At 62.6% G+C, this 17,598-nt stretch overlaps 3 protein-coding genes and 1 non-coding gene across 10 annotated transcripts; 2 read left to right on the forward strand and 2 right to left on the reverse strand.

Moving 5' to 3' along the window:
- Positions 1–242: 242 nt before the first annotated feature.
- On the forward strand, positions 243–3,251 carry WFIKKN1 (WAP, follistatin/kazal, immunoglobulin, kunitz and netrin domain containing 1). Its single transcript, XM_027961373.3, has 2 exons — positions 243–611; positions 1,488–3,251. Exons 1-2 carry the CDS (start codon positions 441–443, stop codon positions 2,967–2,969), a joined length of 1,653 nt encoding a protein of 550 aa, XP_027817174.1. The 5' UTR covers positions 243–440; the 3' UTR covers positions 2,970–3,251.
- Positions 3,252–3,413: 162 nt separating this feature from the next.
- On the reverse strand, positions 3,414–5,048 carry METTL26 (methyltransferase like 26). 3 transcript variants are annotated; one of them, XM_015103984.3, is made up of 6 exons: positions 4,815–5,048; positions 4,492–4,654; positions 4,258–4,317; positions 3,861–3,928; positions 3,692–3,770; positions 3,414–3,612 (listed from the first exon to the last, which is right to left on the reverse strand). In XM_015103984.3, exons 1-6 carry the CDS (start codon positions 5,009–5,011, stop codon positions 3,565–3,567), a joined length of 615 nt encoding a protein of 204 aa, XP_014959470.2. In that variant the 5' UTR covers positions 5,012–5,048; the 3' UTR covers positions 3,414–3,564. The 3 variants fall into 3 exon arrangements, with proteins under 3 accessions (XP_014959470.2, XP_060262276.1, XP_042095807.1); XM_060406293.1 differs by having other exon boundaries at positions 3,414–3,770; XM_042239873.1 differs by lacking the exons at positions 3,861–3,928; positions 4,492–4,654.
- A 431-nt stretch (positions 5,049–5,479) lies between these two features.
- Positions 5,480–5,550, reverse strand: TRNAG-CCC (transfer RNA glycine (anticodon CCC)). The gene has a single exon. It is a non-coding gene; the product is annotated as a tRNA-Gly (tRNA).
- A 77-nt stretch (positions 5,551–5,627) lies between these two features.
- Positions 5,628–17,416, forward strand: MCRIP2 (MAPK regulated corepressor interacting protein 2). 5 transcript variants are annotated; one of them, XM_060406295.1, is made up of 8 exons: positions 5,628–5,842; positions 8,884–11,322; positions 11,857–12,437; positions 12,545–12,659; positions 15,321–15,476; positions 16,344–16,471; positions 16,703–16,804; positions 17,028–17,416. In XM_060406295.1, the coding sequence occupies exons 3-8, from the start codon at positions 12,386–12,388 to the stop codon at positions 17,096–17,098; spliced, it is 624 nt and encodes a 207-aa protein (XP_060262278.1). In that variant the 5' UTR covers positions 5,628–5,842; positions 8,884–11,322; positions 11,857–12,385; the 3' UTR covers positions 17,099–17,416. The 5 variants fall into 5 exon arrangements, with proteins under 5 accessions (XP_060262278.1, XP_042095806.1, XP_060262279.1 ...); XM_042239872.2 differs by having other exon boundaries at positions 5,628–11,322; XM_060406296.1 differs by lacking the exon at positions 8,884–11,322.
- Positions 17,417–17,598: the final 182 nt, after the last annotated feature.

Below are 17,598 nucleotides of genomic sequence, written 5' to 3' on the forward strand. Positions count from 1 at the left end.
GCAGCTTTGATCCCAGGGCCCTTCCATCCCTGAATCCAGGGCCTGGAGGGAGGAGGGGCTCCAGTTACAGCAGTCCCCCCTCCCCTCTCTGTCCAGAGCTGCCCTTCTCCGCCCCTCGGTGACCCTCGTGGCCAGTGTCTCTGTGCTCCTGGGCGCCAGCCCCTCCCCAGCCAGCCTTGTCTCCCCGCCCCCTGCCCTGAGCTGACCAGAGGGGCCAGGCGGGGGAGGGGCCGGTGCCACATGCACAGACTCTGCTCTACCCGGTCCGAGGCCAGTGTCCGCTGTGGGCTCCAGCCTTGGGGCACAGGGGAGCCCAGGGCAGACAGCAGGGGCGTGGATCACAGGTCTGGGAGGGTGGATGCCTGCAGGGTGTGGGGCTCGGCAGGGTCTGCGGAGGGGTTACTGGCCACCCCCCCCCACCCTGTGGTCCCGCGGTCCTCATGCCGGCCCTGAGGCCACTCCTGCCGCTGTTGCTCCTGGCTGGGCTGACTGCAGGGGCCAGCCTGCCGCCAGGCCCTGGGGGCCACCCGGGGGTGTGCCCCAACCAGCTCAGCCCCAACCTGTGGGTGGACGCGCAAAGCACCTGTGAGCGAGAGTGCGTCGGAGATCAGGTGAGCACAGGCAGTGCCCCCCCAGCCCGGCTGTGGGGGAGACCAGCTCCTGGAGGGCCCAGGGTGTCTTGGGGGTCTGGTTGGTCGGCGCCGGAGGAGCCCAGATCTCACCCCTGACCCAGGCCTTGCCTGCACGGCAGAGGACCCAGCCACCCTTGACCCTGGAGATCATTTTCTCTTGGGGCTCCCCCACTCCGCACTGTGCTCCGTGTGAGGGACCCTGGGGACAGACACCCCCAGATGCTGCCTTCATGTGTCTGAAGATTGAATGGGCTTCCCTAGTGGCTCAGCTGGTAGAGTCCACCTGCAAAGTGGGAGACCTGGGTTCGATTCCCTGAGTTGGGAAGATCCCCTGGAGAAGGGAATGGCTACCAACTGCAGCATTGAGGCCTGGAGAAATTCATGGACGGTATAGTCCATGGGGTCGCAAAGAGTCGTACATGACTGAGCGCCTTTCACTTCTCAGTCCCCAGACCTGCCCAGCCCCACCCTGAAACTATCCGTTCTCGGGGCCAGCCAGGCAGAGGCCAGGGACATCTGGATGTGCTGTCCTTGCAGCCTGACCCCGAGGCACTGCTGTGGCCTTAAGAACGTCGTACATCCTCCCCCGGCCTTCGTGTCCTCATCTGTACGATGGGACTAACAACCACCTGCTTTGGGGGCCAAGGGACTGGGGGCTTAGGTTCAGCAAGGTGATCTGTGAGGGGCTGCTGGCAGTTGTGGTTCACCACCAGGTGGAAAGCCAACCTGCTCGGCTCCAGAGGGGACACTGACGCAAGGAGGGGCAGCAGGCTTTCCCCGCCCAAGCTGGGCATGCTGGGGCTGGGCAGGAGGGAGCATCCAGGTGCCCGCTGAGCTGTGCCCCCCACCCCCCAGGACTGTGCGGCCACCGAGAAGTGCTGTACCAACGTGTGTGGGCTGCAAAGCTGTGTGGCCGCCCGCTTCCCTGACGGCGGCCCGGCTGCACCCAGGCTGGCGGCCTCGTGCGAGGGCTTCGTGTGTGCACAGCAGGGCTCTGACTGCGACATCTGGGATGGGCAGCCAGTGTGCCGCTGCCGGGACCGCTGCGAGAAGGAGCCCAGCTTCACCTGCGCCTCGGATGGCCTCACCTACTACAACCGCTGCTACATGGATGCTGAGGCCTGCCTGCGCGGCCTGCGCCTGCGCGTCGTGCCCTGCAAGCATGTCCTCAGCTGGCCACCCAGCAGCCCCAGGCCCCCCGAGACCACCGCCCGCCCCACGCCCGGGGATGCCCCAGTGCCACCCGCCCTCTACAGCAGCCCCTCCCCGCAGGCAGTGTATGTGGGGGGTACAGCCAGCCTCCACTGCGACGTCAGCGGCCGCCCGCCCCCTGCTGTGACCTGGGAGAAGCAGAGTGACCAGCCGGAGAACCTGATCATGCGGCCAGACCAGATGTACGGCAACGTGGTGGTCACCAGCATCGGGCAGCTGGTGCTTTACAACGCCCGGCCCGAGGACGCTGGGCTCTACACGTGCACGGCGCGCAATGCTGCTGGCCTGCTTCGGGCCGACTTCCCGCTCTCCGTGGTCCAGCGGGATTCGGCCAGGGCTGGGGCCCACGAGGCCGCCACCGCCCCGGCCCAGTGCCTGCCCAGCTCGCAGACCTGTGTTGGCCCCCCATCTGGCCGGGTCCTCTGGCACTTTGACCCACAGCGGCGCAGCTGCATGACGTTCCCTGTGGGCAGCTGTGCTGGGAGCGCCCAGGGCTTCGAGACCTATGAGGCATGCCAGCAGGCGTGCGCCCGTGACCCCGGGGACGCCTGTGCGCTGCCGGCTGTGCAGGGCCCCTGCCAGGGCTGGGAGCCGCGCTGGGCCTACAGCCCGCTGCTGCAGCACTGCCACCCCTTCGAGTACAGCGGCTGCGAGGGCAACGGCAACAACTTCGAGAGCCGCGAGAGCTGTGAGCACGCCTGCCCGGTGCCGCGCACGCCGCCCTGCCAGGCCTGCCGGCTCCGCAGCAAGCTGGCGCTCAGCCTGTGCCGCAGCGACTTCGCCATCGTGGGGCGGCTCACTGAGCTGCTGGAGGAGCCCGAGGCAGGCGGCGGCGGCATTGCGCGCGTGGCGCTGGATGAAGTGCTCAAGGACGACAAGATGGGCCTCAGGCTCCTGGGCACCAAGTACCTGGAGGTGACGCTGATCGGTGTGGACCGAGCCTGCCCCTGCCCCAATGTGACGGCCGGCGACGGCCCGCTGGTCATCATGGGCGAGGTGCGCGATGGCGTGGCCATGCTGGATGCGGGCAGCTACGTGCGCGCCGCCAGCGAGAAGCGCGTCAAGAAGATCTCTGAGCTGCTGGAGAGGAAAGCCTGTGAACTGCTCAACCGCTTCCAGGACTAGCCTGCCCGCCAATCCACAGCCCCAGCTCCCCGCCATGCCCACCCTCCCCACACTCCCACCCCTCCCCACACTCCCACCCCTCTGCCTGAATAAAAGTTCTGGACCTCACAGCCTGTGGGTGCTGGGGGCCTGGCCCTCGCATGCGCACGTGGCTCCGCTCTGAGATGAGGAGGGAGCACCGGTGAGGACCAGCCTGGGAGGTGGGTGCCACCTCCCACCCGTCAAGAGGACCAGGCAGTCAGCTTGGTCCTGCCTCGGCATTCCTGGGGCCTTTCTCCCTCCATCCCCTCACTGCCGAGGGGAGCAGCAGAGTCCAGGATGCCTGCGAGTCCTGACCCACAGGCCAGACCCCTCCTGTGCCCAGTATGGAACCTCAGAGACAGAGACTGCCCACAGGCACTCTGCAGGGGTGGTCCCAGGAGATGACATGGGAGATACCAGCAGTGGGGCAGCAGGAAAGACTTTATTCTCAGGTTCTCAGCAGCCCTGTTGGCCACTGGTCAAGAATCCCCAGTCTGGGGTGGGCCACGCCCCACAGTCTGGCCCAGGGCGGCAGGGGCTTTGTCCAGGGACACAGGCATCGCGGAAGAGGGAGTTACTGTTTCCGGAAAATTAGGCACTTGTTGTTGGCTGGCATGTCCACCTAGGGGAGATGCTTGGGCTGGAGAAGCTGCTCCTGGTCCCCAGGGAGGCTGCCCTCGACCACAGCCCTCTCTACCTACCATCCTCTCCAGGAGTAGGCCACTGGCCTGGCCCAGGTCCTTGAGAAGGGAGGTGTCCCGCAGCCCCCATTCAGGGTTCCTACATGAGGGGAAGAGGTGGGGTTGTGGCCTGGGGGTCACTCAACCCACCTGCCCCCCCAGCCAAGCCCCCTACCCACCCAGTTCTGACCTGCATCTGAGAATCAGGTCAAAATCCACATTACTTTGGGGAGAAATCTTCCCATTGACGGCATAGGGCTGTGGAGACGGGAGACACGATTCTGCCTACTGTCCACAGGCTCAGCTGTCTGCAGCCAAGCACTGCGCACACTTGCAGGATGGCACCCACAGACTGGAAAGGACCCACTCCTCGATGACCCTCAGACAGGGGACAGTGGAGGACAGTGCTGAGCAAGGGCAAGTGACGGGGGAGTGCTGGAGAGCAGAGGGCTTGGGTGTGCTTCAGTGCTGATAGGAAGCTGGAGGGAAAGGCAACTAAAAATACCAAGGCGAGAAGGCAGTCCAGAAAGGCCAGGACAGCCAAGGCCGCCTGCCTGGGGAGGCCCATCTCAGGCAGGAGCACTCACCCCATAGGTGATGAGCACAGCCTTGGGTTTGAGCAGGTGTCCTGCTGCTCTGAACAGGCCCTGCGGAGGGGGGAGGCAGGACAGCAGTGAGGAGCTTTCCCGGGACCTCCCCGGCCTGAGTCCCCATCGCTGATATAGGGCAGACCGGGCATTCCGCTCCCTCCCAGCACAGGAAAGAGTGCCACATGGCGCTGGTGGGTGGCCCCTGGGTGGCTCGCCCGTGCTCCCACAGACCTCGGTGCAACTCAGGGGGCTGATGTGGCTCATGTTGATGCAGAGCAGCAGGTCCAGCGACTGCGGCAAGATCCCGCCCCACTGCTTCCAATTCCAGGTCACGTCCAGATACATCGGGGCCTTCACGTTGGGCAGCCCGTGGGCCTGAGTGGTGGCCAAGATGCTGCGGGAGGACAGCCCGTGGTGGGGGTGGCCTGTGCAGCCTTTTCTGAACCCCTGCAATCCTGCTTGGGGGAGGCTTAGAGGAACCACAATAGCGAAGGGGTCCAGGGCAGCGGGACGGGGCCCACTTTCACCCGCAGGGTCCCACCTTCCCGCCGCACCTGTCCAGGCAGCGCTGGTCCACGTCGGACGGCTGCCACTCCGCATAGGGGAAGGCTCGCGCGAAGTGGGCTGTGTGCTGGCCCGAGCCCGAGGCCACTTCCAGCACTCGGACGCCGCGCTGGGCTGAGTCCACGTACTGCCGCAACACCTGCAGGATGGGCTCCTTGTTCCGCTCGGCGGCCTCCGCAACCAGCATCTTCCCAATCCCCCGCGGAGAGCGCCTTCGCGAATTTGGCACAGCCAGAGCGTCGCGGGCGGTAGTCAAGCACCGCGGGGCCCTTCGGGAGTGGTAGTCCGGAGCCGCGGGGCCCGTCGGGAGTGGTAGTCAGGCACTGCGAGGGGCCAGGGCCTGTGGCCTGGCCGCGTTGCAATTGGCCTTTCCCCTCCACCGACTACAATCCCCAGGAGGACACGCGCCGCGCCTTAAAGGCACCGCAGTCCCTGGAGGCAAGCTTGGGTCGTTAGTTTACAGGCGTCCATTGGCTCAGCACCCGGTGCCCGTGGCTGTCCTAGCACTTTTTCATAGTGCTTGTTACTTCTAAATTGTCTCATTCTTGTCGCACTGGAATGGATTCCTTCCCCTTGTCTGGCTTTTTTTTTTTTTTAATTAAATCCTTCAGGGGTTTTAGGGGGCTGAGAGGGAAAAAATGTATATATTGTAACCTGCGCCGCCCGGGAATCGAACCCGGGTCGCAAGAATGGGAATCTTGCATGATACCACTACACCAGCGGCGCGGCTGGCAGCTTCGGTGTCCGCGAGACTTAGGAGATTGTGACGCAAGCCCCGCCGCCCAGCCCCGGGCGAAGTCGTCAGAGCGCAGGCGTCGCTGCGACGCGAGCAGCAGGGCTGGGAGCACTGGACGTGAGGGGCGGGGGGCGGGGGGCGGGAAGGCGGGGGTCCCGCCGAGTCTCTCGGGCACCCAGCACTCCAGGGGAAGGAGCGGCGATGAGGGACACGGTTTCTGCCGACTGGATTCGAACTGACGCTGGGGAAACCATAGCAACCGCGGCATTCCGGAAATTATGGGTACCGGGCCATGGGAAGGCCTCCGGGTTGCGACTGGGCTCTCGTCTGAGCTGGGCGGGGGCGGCGGGGCGGAGCTCCTTGTGGTGGGCGGGGGCGGCGGGGCGGAGCTCCCTGCGGTGGGCGGGGGCGGCGGGGCGGAGCTCCCTGCGGTGGGCGGGGGCGGCGGGGCGGAGCTCCCTGCGGTGGGCGGGGCGCGGCCCCGGGAGAGGCGGGCCGCCTGCAGAGACAGGCCTGTACTGCTCAGCGCGTCTCTGTGGCCCTGCGATAAGCAGGGCAAACCCAGGGTTCACGGGTGTTGAGGGGTCGGTGACCTCTGAGTCTCGTCGGGGGCCGGTTTGTGTGTTCGACCGCTCTTCCCTGGTTGTTTCTTAGCAGGCGTGAGGCGGCGCTCAACACTCAGGTCTAGCTTAGCTCCTTTGCTGGGAGATTTTTTTCTTGCGCGAGACGCTCCCTGCGCCCCTCACACACCCAGGGTCGCTCTGACAAGAAGCTCTGCGAATGGCGCTGACCGGGCTTTAGTCTGGGGTTGCTCTCTGGGGGCATGCAGAGTGGGACCAGAGACTACACAGTAGAATGCCGTCAGACGGGGAGGACAGCCTTGCCTCTTAGGGACAAGAGGTGGTGTAGAGTTGGCCAGTGTGAATACAAGGCCCCTAGGAAAGTTGCACTCAGTGGGCCTGCCTCCAGACAGCCCCTTTAGCATTCAGCGTTACGACACTTTTTTCTTAGCCGACTTTCTCATTTCATAAGCTCTCGTTACCTGACTCACTTTTGCCTCAAGTCCTGGTTTGCTGGGGCTTCCGAGGTGGTGCCAGTGGTAAAGAATCAGCATTGTCGATGCAAGAGATGCAAGAGACGCAAGAGACATGGGGTCAATCCCTAAGTTGGGATAGATCCCCTGGAGTAGGAAATGGCAACCCAGGAAATGGCAACCCACTCCGGGATTCTTGACTGGAAAATTCCACGAACAGTGGGGGAGGCGACACAACTGAGCAACGCACGCGCACCTGGTTTGTTGGGTATTTTCTGCGTCTACAGGTGGACAAGAGGTGTCCCTCAATGTGAATCTCTGCCCCCACCTGTGGTCAGTGGCCAGCTGGGGCCTCTCCACCCAGGCCCCTCAGCCTCCTCGCCCACTCAAGAGGCACAAAGCTCCCTGGCGTCCCTGGGCTGCCCTGCGCTGCTCTCATACAATAAACAATAGAGGGATGTCTTCGGTAGTCCAGTGGCTGAGACGCCTCACTCCCAATGGGAAAGAAAGTGTTAGTCGCCGAGTCAACTCTTTGCGACCCCATGGACTGTAGCCTGGCCAGGCTTCTCTGTCCATGGGATTCTCCAGGCAAGAATACTGGAGTGGAGTGGATTACCATGCTCTCCTCCAGGGGATCTTCCTAACCCAGGGACTGAACCCGTCTCCTGCACACAGGAGGCAGATTCTTTACCGCTGAGCCATCATCCCTGGTCAGTGAACTTGATCTCACATGCCACAACTAAAGAGCCTGCATGCTGCAATGAAAATCAGAGATCCCCTGTGCGGCAGCAAACACCCAGACACAGAGCAGCCAAAGAAACTTACAAAAAAAGAAAAAGGAAATGTATATTTGGTCTGCATCCTGATTTCTGAATAGAACTCTTAAAACCCTGGGATTTCCTGAAGGAAGGAGTGAGAGGAGTATCTGTTATGCATAACAAGCCCCTTTCAATCTCACCTGGGCTCACACCAGACAGGTGACAAGTCAGGAGAGGGGGGATGGGAGGGGCCGGTTGCCAGGGGAAACCAGCCCCACTCCTGACCTCTGACCTCCTGGGATAAGGGGCTGGAGACGCAGCTAATCTCCATTATTAACCAGTCCTACCAATGTGATGGACCTCCACTCAAATCCCAAATGGAGGGGGTCAGGGAGCTTCCAGCTAGTGAACGTGGAGGGCTGGGAGGGTGGCTCCCGGGGAGAGTGTGGGGCGCTGCACCACTTCCCACACCTTCCCTGGGCATCTCCTGCATCTGTTCCCAAGTTGTGTCCTTTGTGGCAACCCAGTAAGGTAAGCAAAATGCTCCCCTGAGTTCTGTGAGTCATTCTGGCAAGCTACAGGACCCCGATTTACAGCTGGTCAGTCACAAATCCACCTGTAATGCAGGAGCTGCAGGAGACACTGATTTGATCCCTGGGTCAGGAAGATCCCCTGGAAAAGGGGATGGCAACCCACTCCAGTATTCTTGCCTGTTGTGTTGTAGGACTGAGCCTTGAGCCTGTGGATCTGTGTGGACAATGGGTGGGTGGAGTTAGAATACACTTAGATTGTAGGATACCCAGTTGGGGTCCAAAGAGAACTAGAGGATTGGTTAGTAAGAAAAGCCCACACTCTTTGTGTCAGAGGTGCGTCCTGTAGGAGGGAGGGAGCCTTCATGTTGTAGGTGCTGCCCACAAGCCCAGCAAGGTCTTCCATTTAACAGACCTTGACCTCAAGTTGCTCTCTGCCTGCCGTTCATTCTTCTGGGCTGGATTCTGTGTGACTGACACCTGCCCTTCCTCCACACTCAGCAGGCTCAGAGCCTGGGGCAGAGCAGAGCAGTGGGCTTCGCGGCAGTTATGCGCGCACATGCGTGTGTGAATGCATGCGTGGGAGCACCTGGGACTGTGTGAGTGTGTGTGGGCACACACTTTCCATAAAGTCCCACATGTAAGACTCTGAAGCCCGCCAGGAGCTGCTGAACATGGGACCCCTGGAAGCGTCCCACACCTGGGCCTGCGCTCAGTGCTACCTCCTGAGGTTGTGTCCTGAGGGTTACTGTTGGAGCCGGAAGGGCCCTTTTGGCTACTCCTGCCGCCTCGTGATGTCCAGAGCCAACAGTGGCATCCAGCTTCCTTCTTGGGGTCCAGGCCCAGGCGCCTGCCACCTGCTGAGCTCCCTCCCGAGCCCTGCAGTGCATACCCAGGGTGCTTGCCCACTACTGATTCCCTCAGTATATTGATTTTCCAGAGCTACAGTGACAAATTACTCCAAAGTGTGGTGGCTCCAAACAACAGTTTCCTTTCTCACAGTTCTGCAGGCCAGAAGTCCAGAATAAAGATGTCGGCTCCCCAACAGCCCACCGGAAGCTCTTTCGTCAGCACAGCTCCCTGCTCATCTGTGGCTCCAGGCGCTCCTGGGCTTGTGGCCACCTCCCTGCCATCTTTCCTCTGGGTCTCTTTGTGTCCTAATATCCCTCTCCTTTTTATGTTTAATTTTTTTTCTTTTTTAAGTTATGAAAGTATGATAACACATTTACAGGATACTTAGAAAATATAAAGTTACATAAAGTTCCACTATATATGACAATTATTTTCTTAAGTAGATAAAGTAAGATTTTCAGTTGGAGTTTCACTATCAAACTCTTAGAAATTAATAGAATTTTAAAAATTAATAGGATGAATAGACAAGTAGAAGGATAGAGCAGACCTGAAAAGCACTATGAACCAATTCAACATAATAGGATTTATACAATTTTCACACAGTGGGAGGAAACGACCCTCTCCTTTCCCAAGGACAGGCTTCACTGGATTTTAGGGCCCTCTCTAATCTAGGATGACCTTATCTCAAATCCCTTGCTTTAATTATATCTGCAAAGACCATTATTCTAAACAAGGTCATTTTCTGAGGTTCCAGGTGGTGTTTCTTTGAGGGGCCACTGTTCAACTCACTGTACTTGGGTGTGGGAATGGGCAAGCCCTGGGAATTCCCCGGCTGTCCAGTGGTTAGGACTCAGTGCTGTCTCTCCCAGGACCGGGGCTCAAACTCCGATCAAGAAACTAAGATCCCACAAGCTGCAGCCAAACAAACAAACAAACAAACAAAAAGGGATGGGCAGTCCCTGGACACTTGGTGGCAGGTACGGGAGCATCCTGCCAGAGCCTTTCCTGGGGCCACTGACCACGCTTTGTTGGCAGAAGCCCATTTTCCAGTCTGGGTTGGTGAGGGCATGAACTTCAGATCTGCAAAATGACTGAGGAGGGCTGAAAACTTAAACTTTCTCCCGTAATATGAAATTTCAGTATCATATTTAGAGCCTTTTAGAAGAGAAAGTCTGGAGCAGGAACTAGCAACCCACTGCAATATTCTTGCCTGGAGAATTTCATGGACAGAGGGGCCTGGCAGGCTATAGTCCATGGGGTTACAAAGAGTTGGACATGACTGAGCAACTAACACACACACACAAGAGAAGGGCTTCCCCAGTAGCTCAGCAGTAAAGAATCTACCTGCCAATGCAGGAGACATGGGTTTTATCTCTAGGTTGGGAAGAACCCCTGGAGGAGGGGATGGCATCCCACTCCAGTATTCTTGCCTGGAGAATCCCAGGGACAGAGGAGCCTGGTGGGCTACAGTCCTTGGGGTTGCAAAGAGTCAGACACGACTTAGTGACTGAACAACAGCAAAGAAGAGAAACACCCTAAAGTCTTCATTAGGGTTAACTGGAGTCAGTAAGGTAAAGGTCCCTGCTTGCTATGACGCCCATGTTCTCTGTGAGGCTCCAGGCATTTCTGGGCTTGTGGCTGGCTGCTGGGTGAGGCTCCTGCCTCCTGTTCAGCTGCCCGTGACTGACTCTGGGCTGGGTTCCCAGCCTCTCTGACAATAGGGAATGTTTGCCGACTGCAAGACGCTGTCTCGGGGGGCTTAGCAGGTTGCTCACTGTCATGGACAGTGTAGTCCAGGCAAGGCCAGACTGGCCAGGCTTCCTACCCCAACTAGAGAACCGACTTGAGCTCTTGGTGGCAGACCAACTAGACCTTGACTCTCCGAGCTCAGGCCGGGCCCTCCCCATGCCTCCTGGCTCTGTCCACAAGTCAGGGTGGGTCAGGTGCTCAGGCTAAGTTCTGGCAGCAGGGAGTCTGGGAAGGCCCCTGGGTGGCGGTGGAGGTGGGGAGATAGGCCCTGCCCTCCTGCACACAGGTGTCAGGGCTTTGCTGCCTGCTCCCTACAAGCTGGCCTTCTTCCCCCTGGCTGCCTGCTGCCCCGGTTCAGTGTCTTTGGGGGCCCTCTGGGTTCCTTCACCCACCCCCCTCCCCCACCCCCAGCCTATCCTGCACCCCCTCCCCTCTCACCTGGCAGGACAATTCCTCTTCTGTGGCTTTCTCCTGGAATCTGTCCGAGGGCTCTGGACCCAACCTTTGACCTCAGACAAGGGCCAGGGTCAGGGCTGGGACATTAGGGTCTAGCAGCCTTGCCCACCATCAAGGCCAAGCCTGCCTGCCCAACAGGGTCCTCTCCACGCTGCCCTGAGGGGTACCCATGAGAGGAGGTGCCCTCAGCTCTGTGTCAGCCCAGGGCCTGGCTCCTCCTGCCCAAAGCATGTGCCTTCTGGAAGAGACCCTCCCCACCCCCAGGCCCCTCACCCTTCAAAGTCTCCCTAGTGTGAGTTAGCGTTGTGCTCGAGGCCACTGAAGAGACCAGGGCCGCCAGCAAAGATGACACAGGGCAGGACCACGCTGGCCTTGGCGCAGCAGGTGGGGGAGGGGCGGGGACGGGTCAGGGGTGGGAAGCGGGGCCCAGCATGGCCGGGGGCGTGGTGGGGCGTGTGCTGATGCCCTGGCCCCCTGGGCATGCTCTCCCCTCTCAGGTCACAGGCCTTGTGGGAGGGGGGCAGCTCCACCTCACCCTAGGGAAGGAGCAGTGGGCAGGCGAGGGCCCAGCCCCCAGACCTCTCCTGCAGGCAGGTCTGGTTCCTCCTGAGGCACACCACTGCAATAGGTCTTGCCTCCTGACCCCAGTGCCTGGGGCAGGTGGAGGAGTAAGTGCTCTTTTGCCCACGCGGGATGACAGACAAGCTGGGCTCCTTCACCTGCCTTCTGCACCCCCCAGGGTGCTCCTGCGTTGGTAAGGGGCCTCCCTCCCCCTTCCTGGGGTCTTTAGGCGCACACGTGGCAGACGGTACCCTGGTACCCTGCTCCTGTTCCCTAGGATGAAAGGGAGATTCCCAGGGCGTCATGTCTCTGCCCAAACCCGGGGGCCGAACCGCTGTTCTCTTTGACCCCCCTCAGTCGCGTGTGAGTGAACCGCAGCACTGGCCCAGGCCGGCCCAAGCACCTTGGCGGAGGGTCTCCGACCTGCGCTGCGTGGGGACACCCTTGCTTCCAGAGTCCACACAGATCACTCCCAGCACCTGTCAACTCCTCGGCTCCTGGGACACCACCGCCGACCCCACGAGGGCCTGAGCCAGAGCCTCGCCACGTCTGGGTGCCCGTGGCCCCCAGAGCCTCCTCCAGTGGCGGACGGCGGCCCGGGCCCTGAGAAACTTGCTTAAACTCCGCCCTCAGACCTCGCCGGGGGGTCCCGCCAGTTTCCCCAAGGCTGGAGCACCACCCCTGCCTTGAGCCTCGGCGCGGGCCCTTTAAGGTCCGGGGGTGTGCGGCGGGCCCGCCCCCTCCCCGCGGCGCCGGCCGCCTGTTAAAGGGGCCGCGCCCTCGGCACCAGCCGAGTGCCAGCCGGGCGGAGGGCGCGAGGTCTGGCCGCGGGCCGGCGGGCGGGGAGGGCGCGGAGGGCGCGGGCGCGCTGCGGGCCCTCCGCACAATGTACACCATCACCAAGGGACCCAGCAAGCTGGTCGCGCAGCGGCGCACAGGTGCGCGCGGGGGCGGGCAAGGCAGGGAGGGGACGGGCGGGGGTCCGCACACGCTGCCCGCCCCCGGCGCGGCGGCGGCGGCTGATGCGCGCTCCCGGTGCCCGCAGGTCCCACGCAGCAGCAGGTGGAGAGCAGGCTCGGCGAGCTCCTGAAATGCCGGCATTCCGCGCCGACCCCGCAGCACCCGCGGGCACAGCCGCCAGGCCCCTGGCCTCTGTCGAGGTGAGACGCACGGCCCTCCCCTCCCCCGCCGGCCTTCGCGGGGCCGCGAGGGTGACCTTGGGGAAAGGTTAGCGGAGCCCGGGCCACATGCTCCTGGCGGGCGCGGAGGGGGCGGAGCCCGCCGACCCGGCCCGCCTGCGGCTCGCGACCGCGACTCCGCGCTTCCGCCTCACCTGGCACCTGGCTTGGTCGGAAGGAACCGGGCCGGGGGTGCGTGACACTCCTCGGAGTCCTGGGGCCCCACGCACCCAGATTCGGGAGGAAGCCGACCCCCTCCTGGATCTTAGGGGCTCCAGGCGGCTGAGTCAGGTGCCCGGACCGACCTTGGGCGGCGGAGGCCACGCTTTGAGAGGAACTGCTGGGGACTCGCCCCGGAGGGCGGGAGCGGCCGCCGCCGGAGGCTGCCAGCCCCGTGCTGGCCGAGCAGCGGGGGAGAGGTGCACGTGGTTCCCTCGGGCGCTGCCAGGCCGCCGCTCTCCTCCGCCTTCTCCCCGAGCCCCAACCGGTGCTTTTCCTGACCAGCAGTTTTGCTGGGAGCCTCAGTTCAACCACTGTGGCCTCCAAGTCACTGTGCCCAGGTGGTCAGCGCTTCCATCTCCGGGACTGAACCTGTAACTTTTTGGCTCGAGTCTGTGCTCTGGTCTTACTTATTCTCTGCAGGCTCAGGGCCCAGGGCTTGGTCCAGGCCACGGAGGCCTGAGGCTCCTGCGTGCTGTGGGTGGGCGGGGGCAGCACTAACAGGCTTTGGGATTTCTTCTCTAGTTGAGGACAGACGGCCTCTGGGTTGGGAAGAGCTGGGGGCTGTGTTGCTGCGCGCCCTCAACCTGCCCTCCCCCTCAGTGCCAGCCTGAGATACCACAGGTGGGGGCAGCCTGTGAGACCCTTCTAGGCCTCCTGCTGGGAGCACAGCACGTTGACACTCTGAGGCTGGTCCTGTGAGGACCACAAGCGCCTCCGGGGAGAGGGGTGCATGCGGCCATGGGGAGGGGGGCGCGTCCCAGGGCCCACTGCGCTGTGACCCTGCCTTGTGACCTCAGCCCTGGTCCTCAGCCGCCCTCCCCCACCTCCCCCGGGGTGGGGGGCGGGGGGAGGGAAACAAGGCAGGGGTGTGTCAGCCCCTGCCTGGTCACCCAGGCAGGAAGCTCCCACTCTCACCTGGAGAAGCTTGTGCTTTCTCCAGGCACCTTTGCTGGGGAGTGGGGGAGGAAGCATGCGGTCTGTGCAGGGTCCGAATGCTGAGAGAGATGGAAGAGACCAGGGGCCGCAGCCAGCCAGGTCCCGGTCGGGGGTGCTGGTGCTCGCCCTGGCTCCGCAGCCCTGCCTGGCAGGGGGGCAGCCTGTGCTGGTTGTGCCATCCCCCCTTCCCTCTGAAGTCACCCCTTCCCTGAGCCACTCCCCTCCCAGCCTTAGGGGCGAGCCCCCACTGGGAGGCCAGAGCACCTACAGGTCTCCCACACTGGGACCCCCAGCCTTGCTCCTGAAACTTCTGGCGAGGGGGACCCACCAAAATCATTCCACCCAGACTTCCGGTCCACCCTCCCTCAGCCAGGCTTGCCAGGGAAGGAGTCAGCCACTGGGGTGCTCTGTGCCTGGTGCACCGCGGGTGCCCTAAGCGTCTGCCCCTGACTGGGCTTGGGTCTGGGCGCTGCCCATGGTGGTGAACAGGCTGTGTGAGTCTGGGCCTCTGATGAGGTCTCTCCCTCTGAGCCAGAGAGAGTAAGACCTGCTGTCAGGGGAAAAGAGCAAAGGGGACCGTGTGACCAGCTGATGGTGCAGGGGAGGCAGGCTGATGGGGGAGGAGGCTTGGGAGCTGCGCTGCCTTGTGGGCTTCGGGCTGGCAGGCGCACAGTTCTGAGGCTGCCGCCCACTCACCACGTGTGACCCTGCACAGGTCACTTCTTTCTTGAGCCTTGGCTGAAAATGGGTGGGTGGCCTACGTTGGAGGACAGTGAAGGGGATGCAGAGGAGGCCCTAGTTGGCTGGCCCTGAGCAGGGAGTCCACAGCTGCTGCTGCTGCCGTGGGCAGGGCCTGCCAGTGGACCGTGTCCCTGGGCGCTGGCACGAGGGTGGAGATGGGGTTGGCACCGGACCCGAACATAGGCGCACAGGGGAGCAGTGCCCTTTCCTCCAGAGGGCCCACAGAGCCGCCTTACGTAACTGCCAGCAGGGGGCAGGCAGGTGCCAGCCTGAGCCCCTTCTCAGCCCCAGCCAGGCCGCCCTCTGGTGGTCGAGTCACTAAGTGGTGTCTGACTCTTGCAGCCCCATGGACTGGACTCTCCTAGCAAGGATACTGGAGTGGGTTGCCATTTACTTCTCCAGGGGATCTTCCTGACCCAGGGATTAAACCTGGGTCTCCTGCGTTACAGGCGGATTCTTTACCACTGAGCCACCAGGGAAAGCACCCTCTAAGTACTTGGCACTTCGTAGTCTTTGACTGCAATTCTTTTTGTCCTTCTTGGATGCTCAGTCTCCAAGTTTTCCTAGAGTTTCTGGCCTTGCAAGGGTAAGGTTAGCAGGCAGGCGAGGGGCTGTCCCACTTGAGGACAGACATCCACATCCTCTGGTTGGTATCACTCAAGCCTGGGAGCAGCCCTGCCCCTCCACGTTCTCTGTGGCCACCTGACCTGCCAGCCTGGAGCTGGCGGGACTGGTGCCCCTCAGGATGCTCCTCTTTATTTTAGTGCCCCTCTCAACTGAGGAGGAACCCCGCGCGGCGGTGGGGCACCTGAGCCCAGGATGGCGAGCAGGCCGGCGGGACCGCGAGTGCCTGGCGGAGTGGCACGTGCAGCCCAGGACTCCCGGCTCCCACCTCCTGCTGTAGGTGTGGGCCCCGCTCCCTCCGCGGCCCTGTCCCGGGCTTCACGTGTGCAGGGCTGGGCCAGCTGCCTCCGGCCAGGGCAGCCCATCCATGCCCTGGGCCCGGCTGGCCGGGGTGGGCCCAGTGGCCACTTGGACATTGAACGCCCACCAGGCCAGGCTCCAGCACCCAGGGCCATCTCCTCACTCAGCAGTCCTGCCCTGTGGGCAAGAGCACTGTCCTTGCCTGGAAGCTGCAGGGGTGGACCAGGGCCACGGTCACCCTCCCCACTCAGGATGGCCCACTCAGCACTTGGCACTGTCTAGCCAGACCAGGAGCTGTCTCTGGGGCCGGGGCAGCTGCGAAGGGCAAAGTCCACCTGCTCTCATTAGGGTCCTTCCTTCCATCCTGGGGTGTCTTGAGATGAAGAGGCTTCTGTGGGGGAGAAAGTGACCAAGAACTGTGCCTAGGGGTGGGGTTGGGCCGAAAAACCTGTTTACTCAGGTCAGAACCTGGGCTGCTGGAGGCCTGGCCCGTCAGTGGGGAGGGGGGAGGCAGGTGGCAGTGGAGGTTCCTGAGAGACCCATGGGGGGGCCGTCTGTGTGCCTTGAGCATGGGGCTCTGCGGAGATCTGGGGACACGGAGCCCCTCTGCGGACTTAGACCTGCCTCAGGGCCAGGTGAGGTGTGAGCTGAGCTGTTGGGGATGCAGGCCTGCAGGAGAAAGGCCTTGGCCACCAGCTGCAGCCCACAGCTGCCCTGCGGTTCAGGGAAGTGCCTGGAGTGGGCCTGGCTTGTGGGGCGGGGTGGCCTGCGACTGTTCCGGGAGCTCTGCCAGGTAGCACCTGGCCTGGGAATGTGGCTGAGCGTCTCCTCGCCTTCCCACAGTCCAGGGCCGAGGCTCGTGTTCAATCGGGTGAATGGCCGCCGGCCGCCTGCCATGTCCCCGTCCCTCGAGGGAACCCAGGAGCCCTACACATTGGCCCACGAGGAGAACGTCCGATTTGTGTCAGAAGGTAGCGCTGAGGCCTGAGGGAGTGGCCCAGGCCACTGGTCCCCTTCCCACTGTAACCTGAACTTGAAGTCCCTGGAGGGCTGGGACGTACCTGGGCTCTGGGCCCGTCTGTCCTGTGACCGTCCAGCAGGCTGCCCGTTCCTGTTCCCAGCTCCGGGCAGGGGTCCAGACTAGCCACTAGGGTGGGAGGGTGCCAGGGGCCTGGCTCAGTCTGACCATCCTCTCCCCACAGCCTGGCAGCAAGTGGAGCAGCAGCTGGGTGGTGGCCCGGCCGGTGAGAGCGGGCCGAGGCCTGTGCAGTACGTGGAGAGGACCCCCAACCCCCGGCTGCAGAGTGAGCCCTCCCCCACCCCTAAGGAGTGCCCCCCACCCCCACCCCTGACCTGGCTCAGCCAGGTTCTAGCCCCAAGGGGGTGGGGTGAGGAATGGAGCCTGATCCACTCTTCCCAGCATCTGCTACAGTTGGGATCTGGGTGAGGGGCTTGTGGCCAGCTGGAGGGGGACACACACTGGTCCACCGGGAAGGTGTGTCACTGCCCAGCCTTGTTTCTCCACAGACTTCGTGCCAATTGACCTGGACGAGTGGTGGGCACAGCAGTTCCTGGCCAGGATCACCAACTGCTCCTAGTCATAGCTTTGGAAGGAAGGCTGTCTTGTGCAGGGCCCGGCCCTGCCCCACGCTGGACCCTCTGCCAGGAGAGGACCACGGCGCCCTGTCCACCAGCTGTGGCAGGCCGTGCTTCACCCTGGGCCTGGCCAGGCGCCGGCCACACCTGAAGTGCCAGCATTTGGACTTTTGCCCCTGCTGACCCTTTGGCCCAGCTGTTCCAGGCTGCCGGGGGCCAGGGGTTGAAACTGTCTGACCTCAGTCCTGCTCACTGTGCCCGGGGACCAGCCCGTGGGGCTGGCAGGGAGGAGCTCCAGGCTAATAAAGTTGAGAAACTGCCTTTTGGAGAGGCCCTGACTCTGTGGGCTGTGGGGAGTGAGCGGGGGAGGGGCACTCGTGTCCAGGTCCCAGGCCGGGCATGACTTGGTCTGTAGTCTCGTCTCCCCACAGCTGAAGCTCTGTCCAACTCTGGCACCTAGCCTCCTGCCCAGCTGCCTTCCTGTGTCCTGGGCCAGGTCATT

Source organism: Ovis aries, chromosome 24 (assembly GCF_016772045.2).
Source record: "Ovis aries strain OAR_USU_Benz2616 breed Rambouillet chromosome 24, ARS-UI_Ramb_v3.0, whole genome shotgun sequence".
Taxonomy (NCBI): Eukaryota; Metazoa; Chordata; class Mammalia; order Artiodactyla; family Bovidae; genus Ovis; species Ovis aries.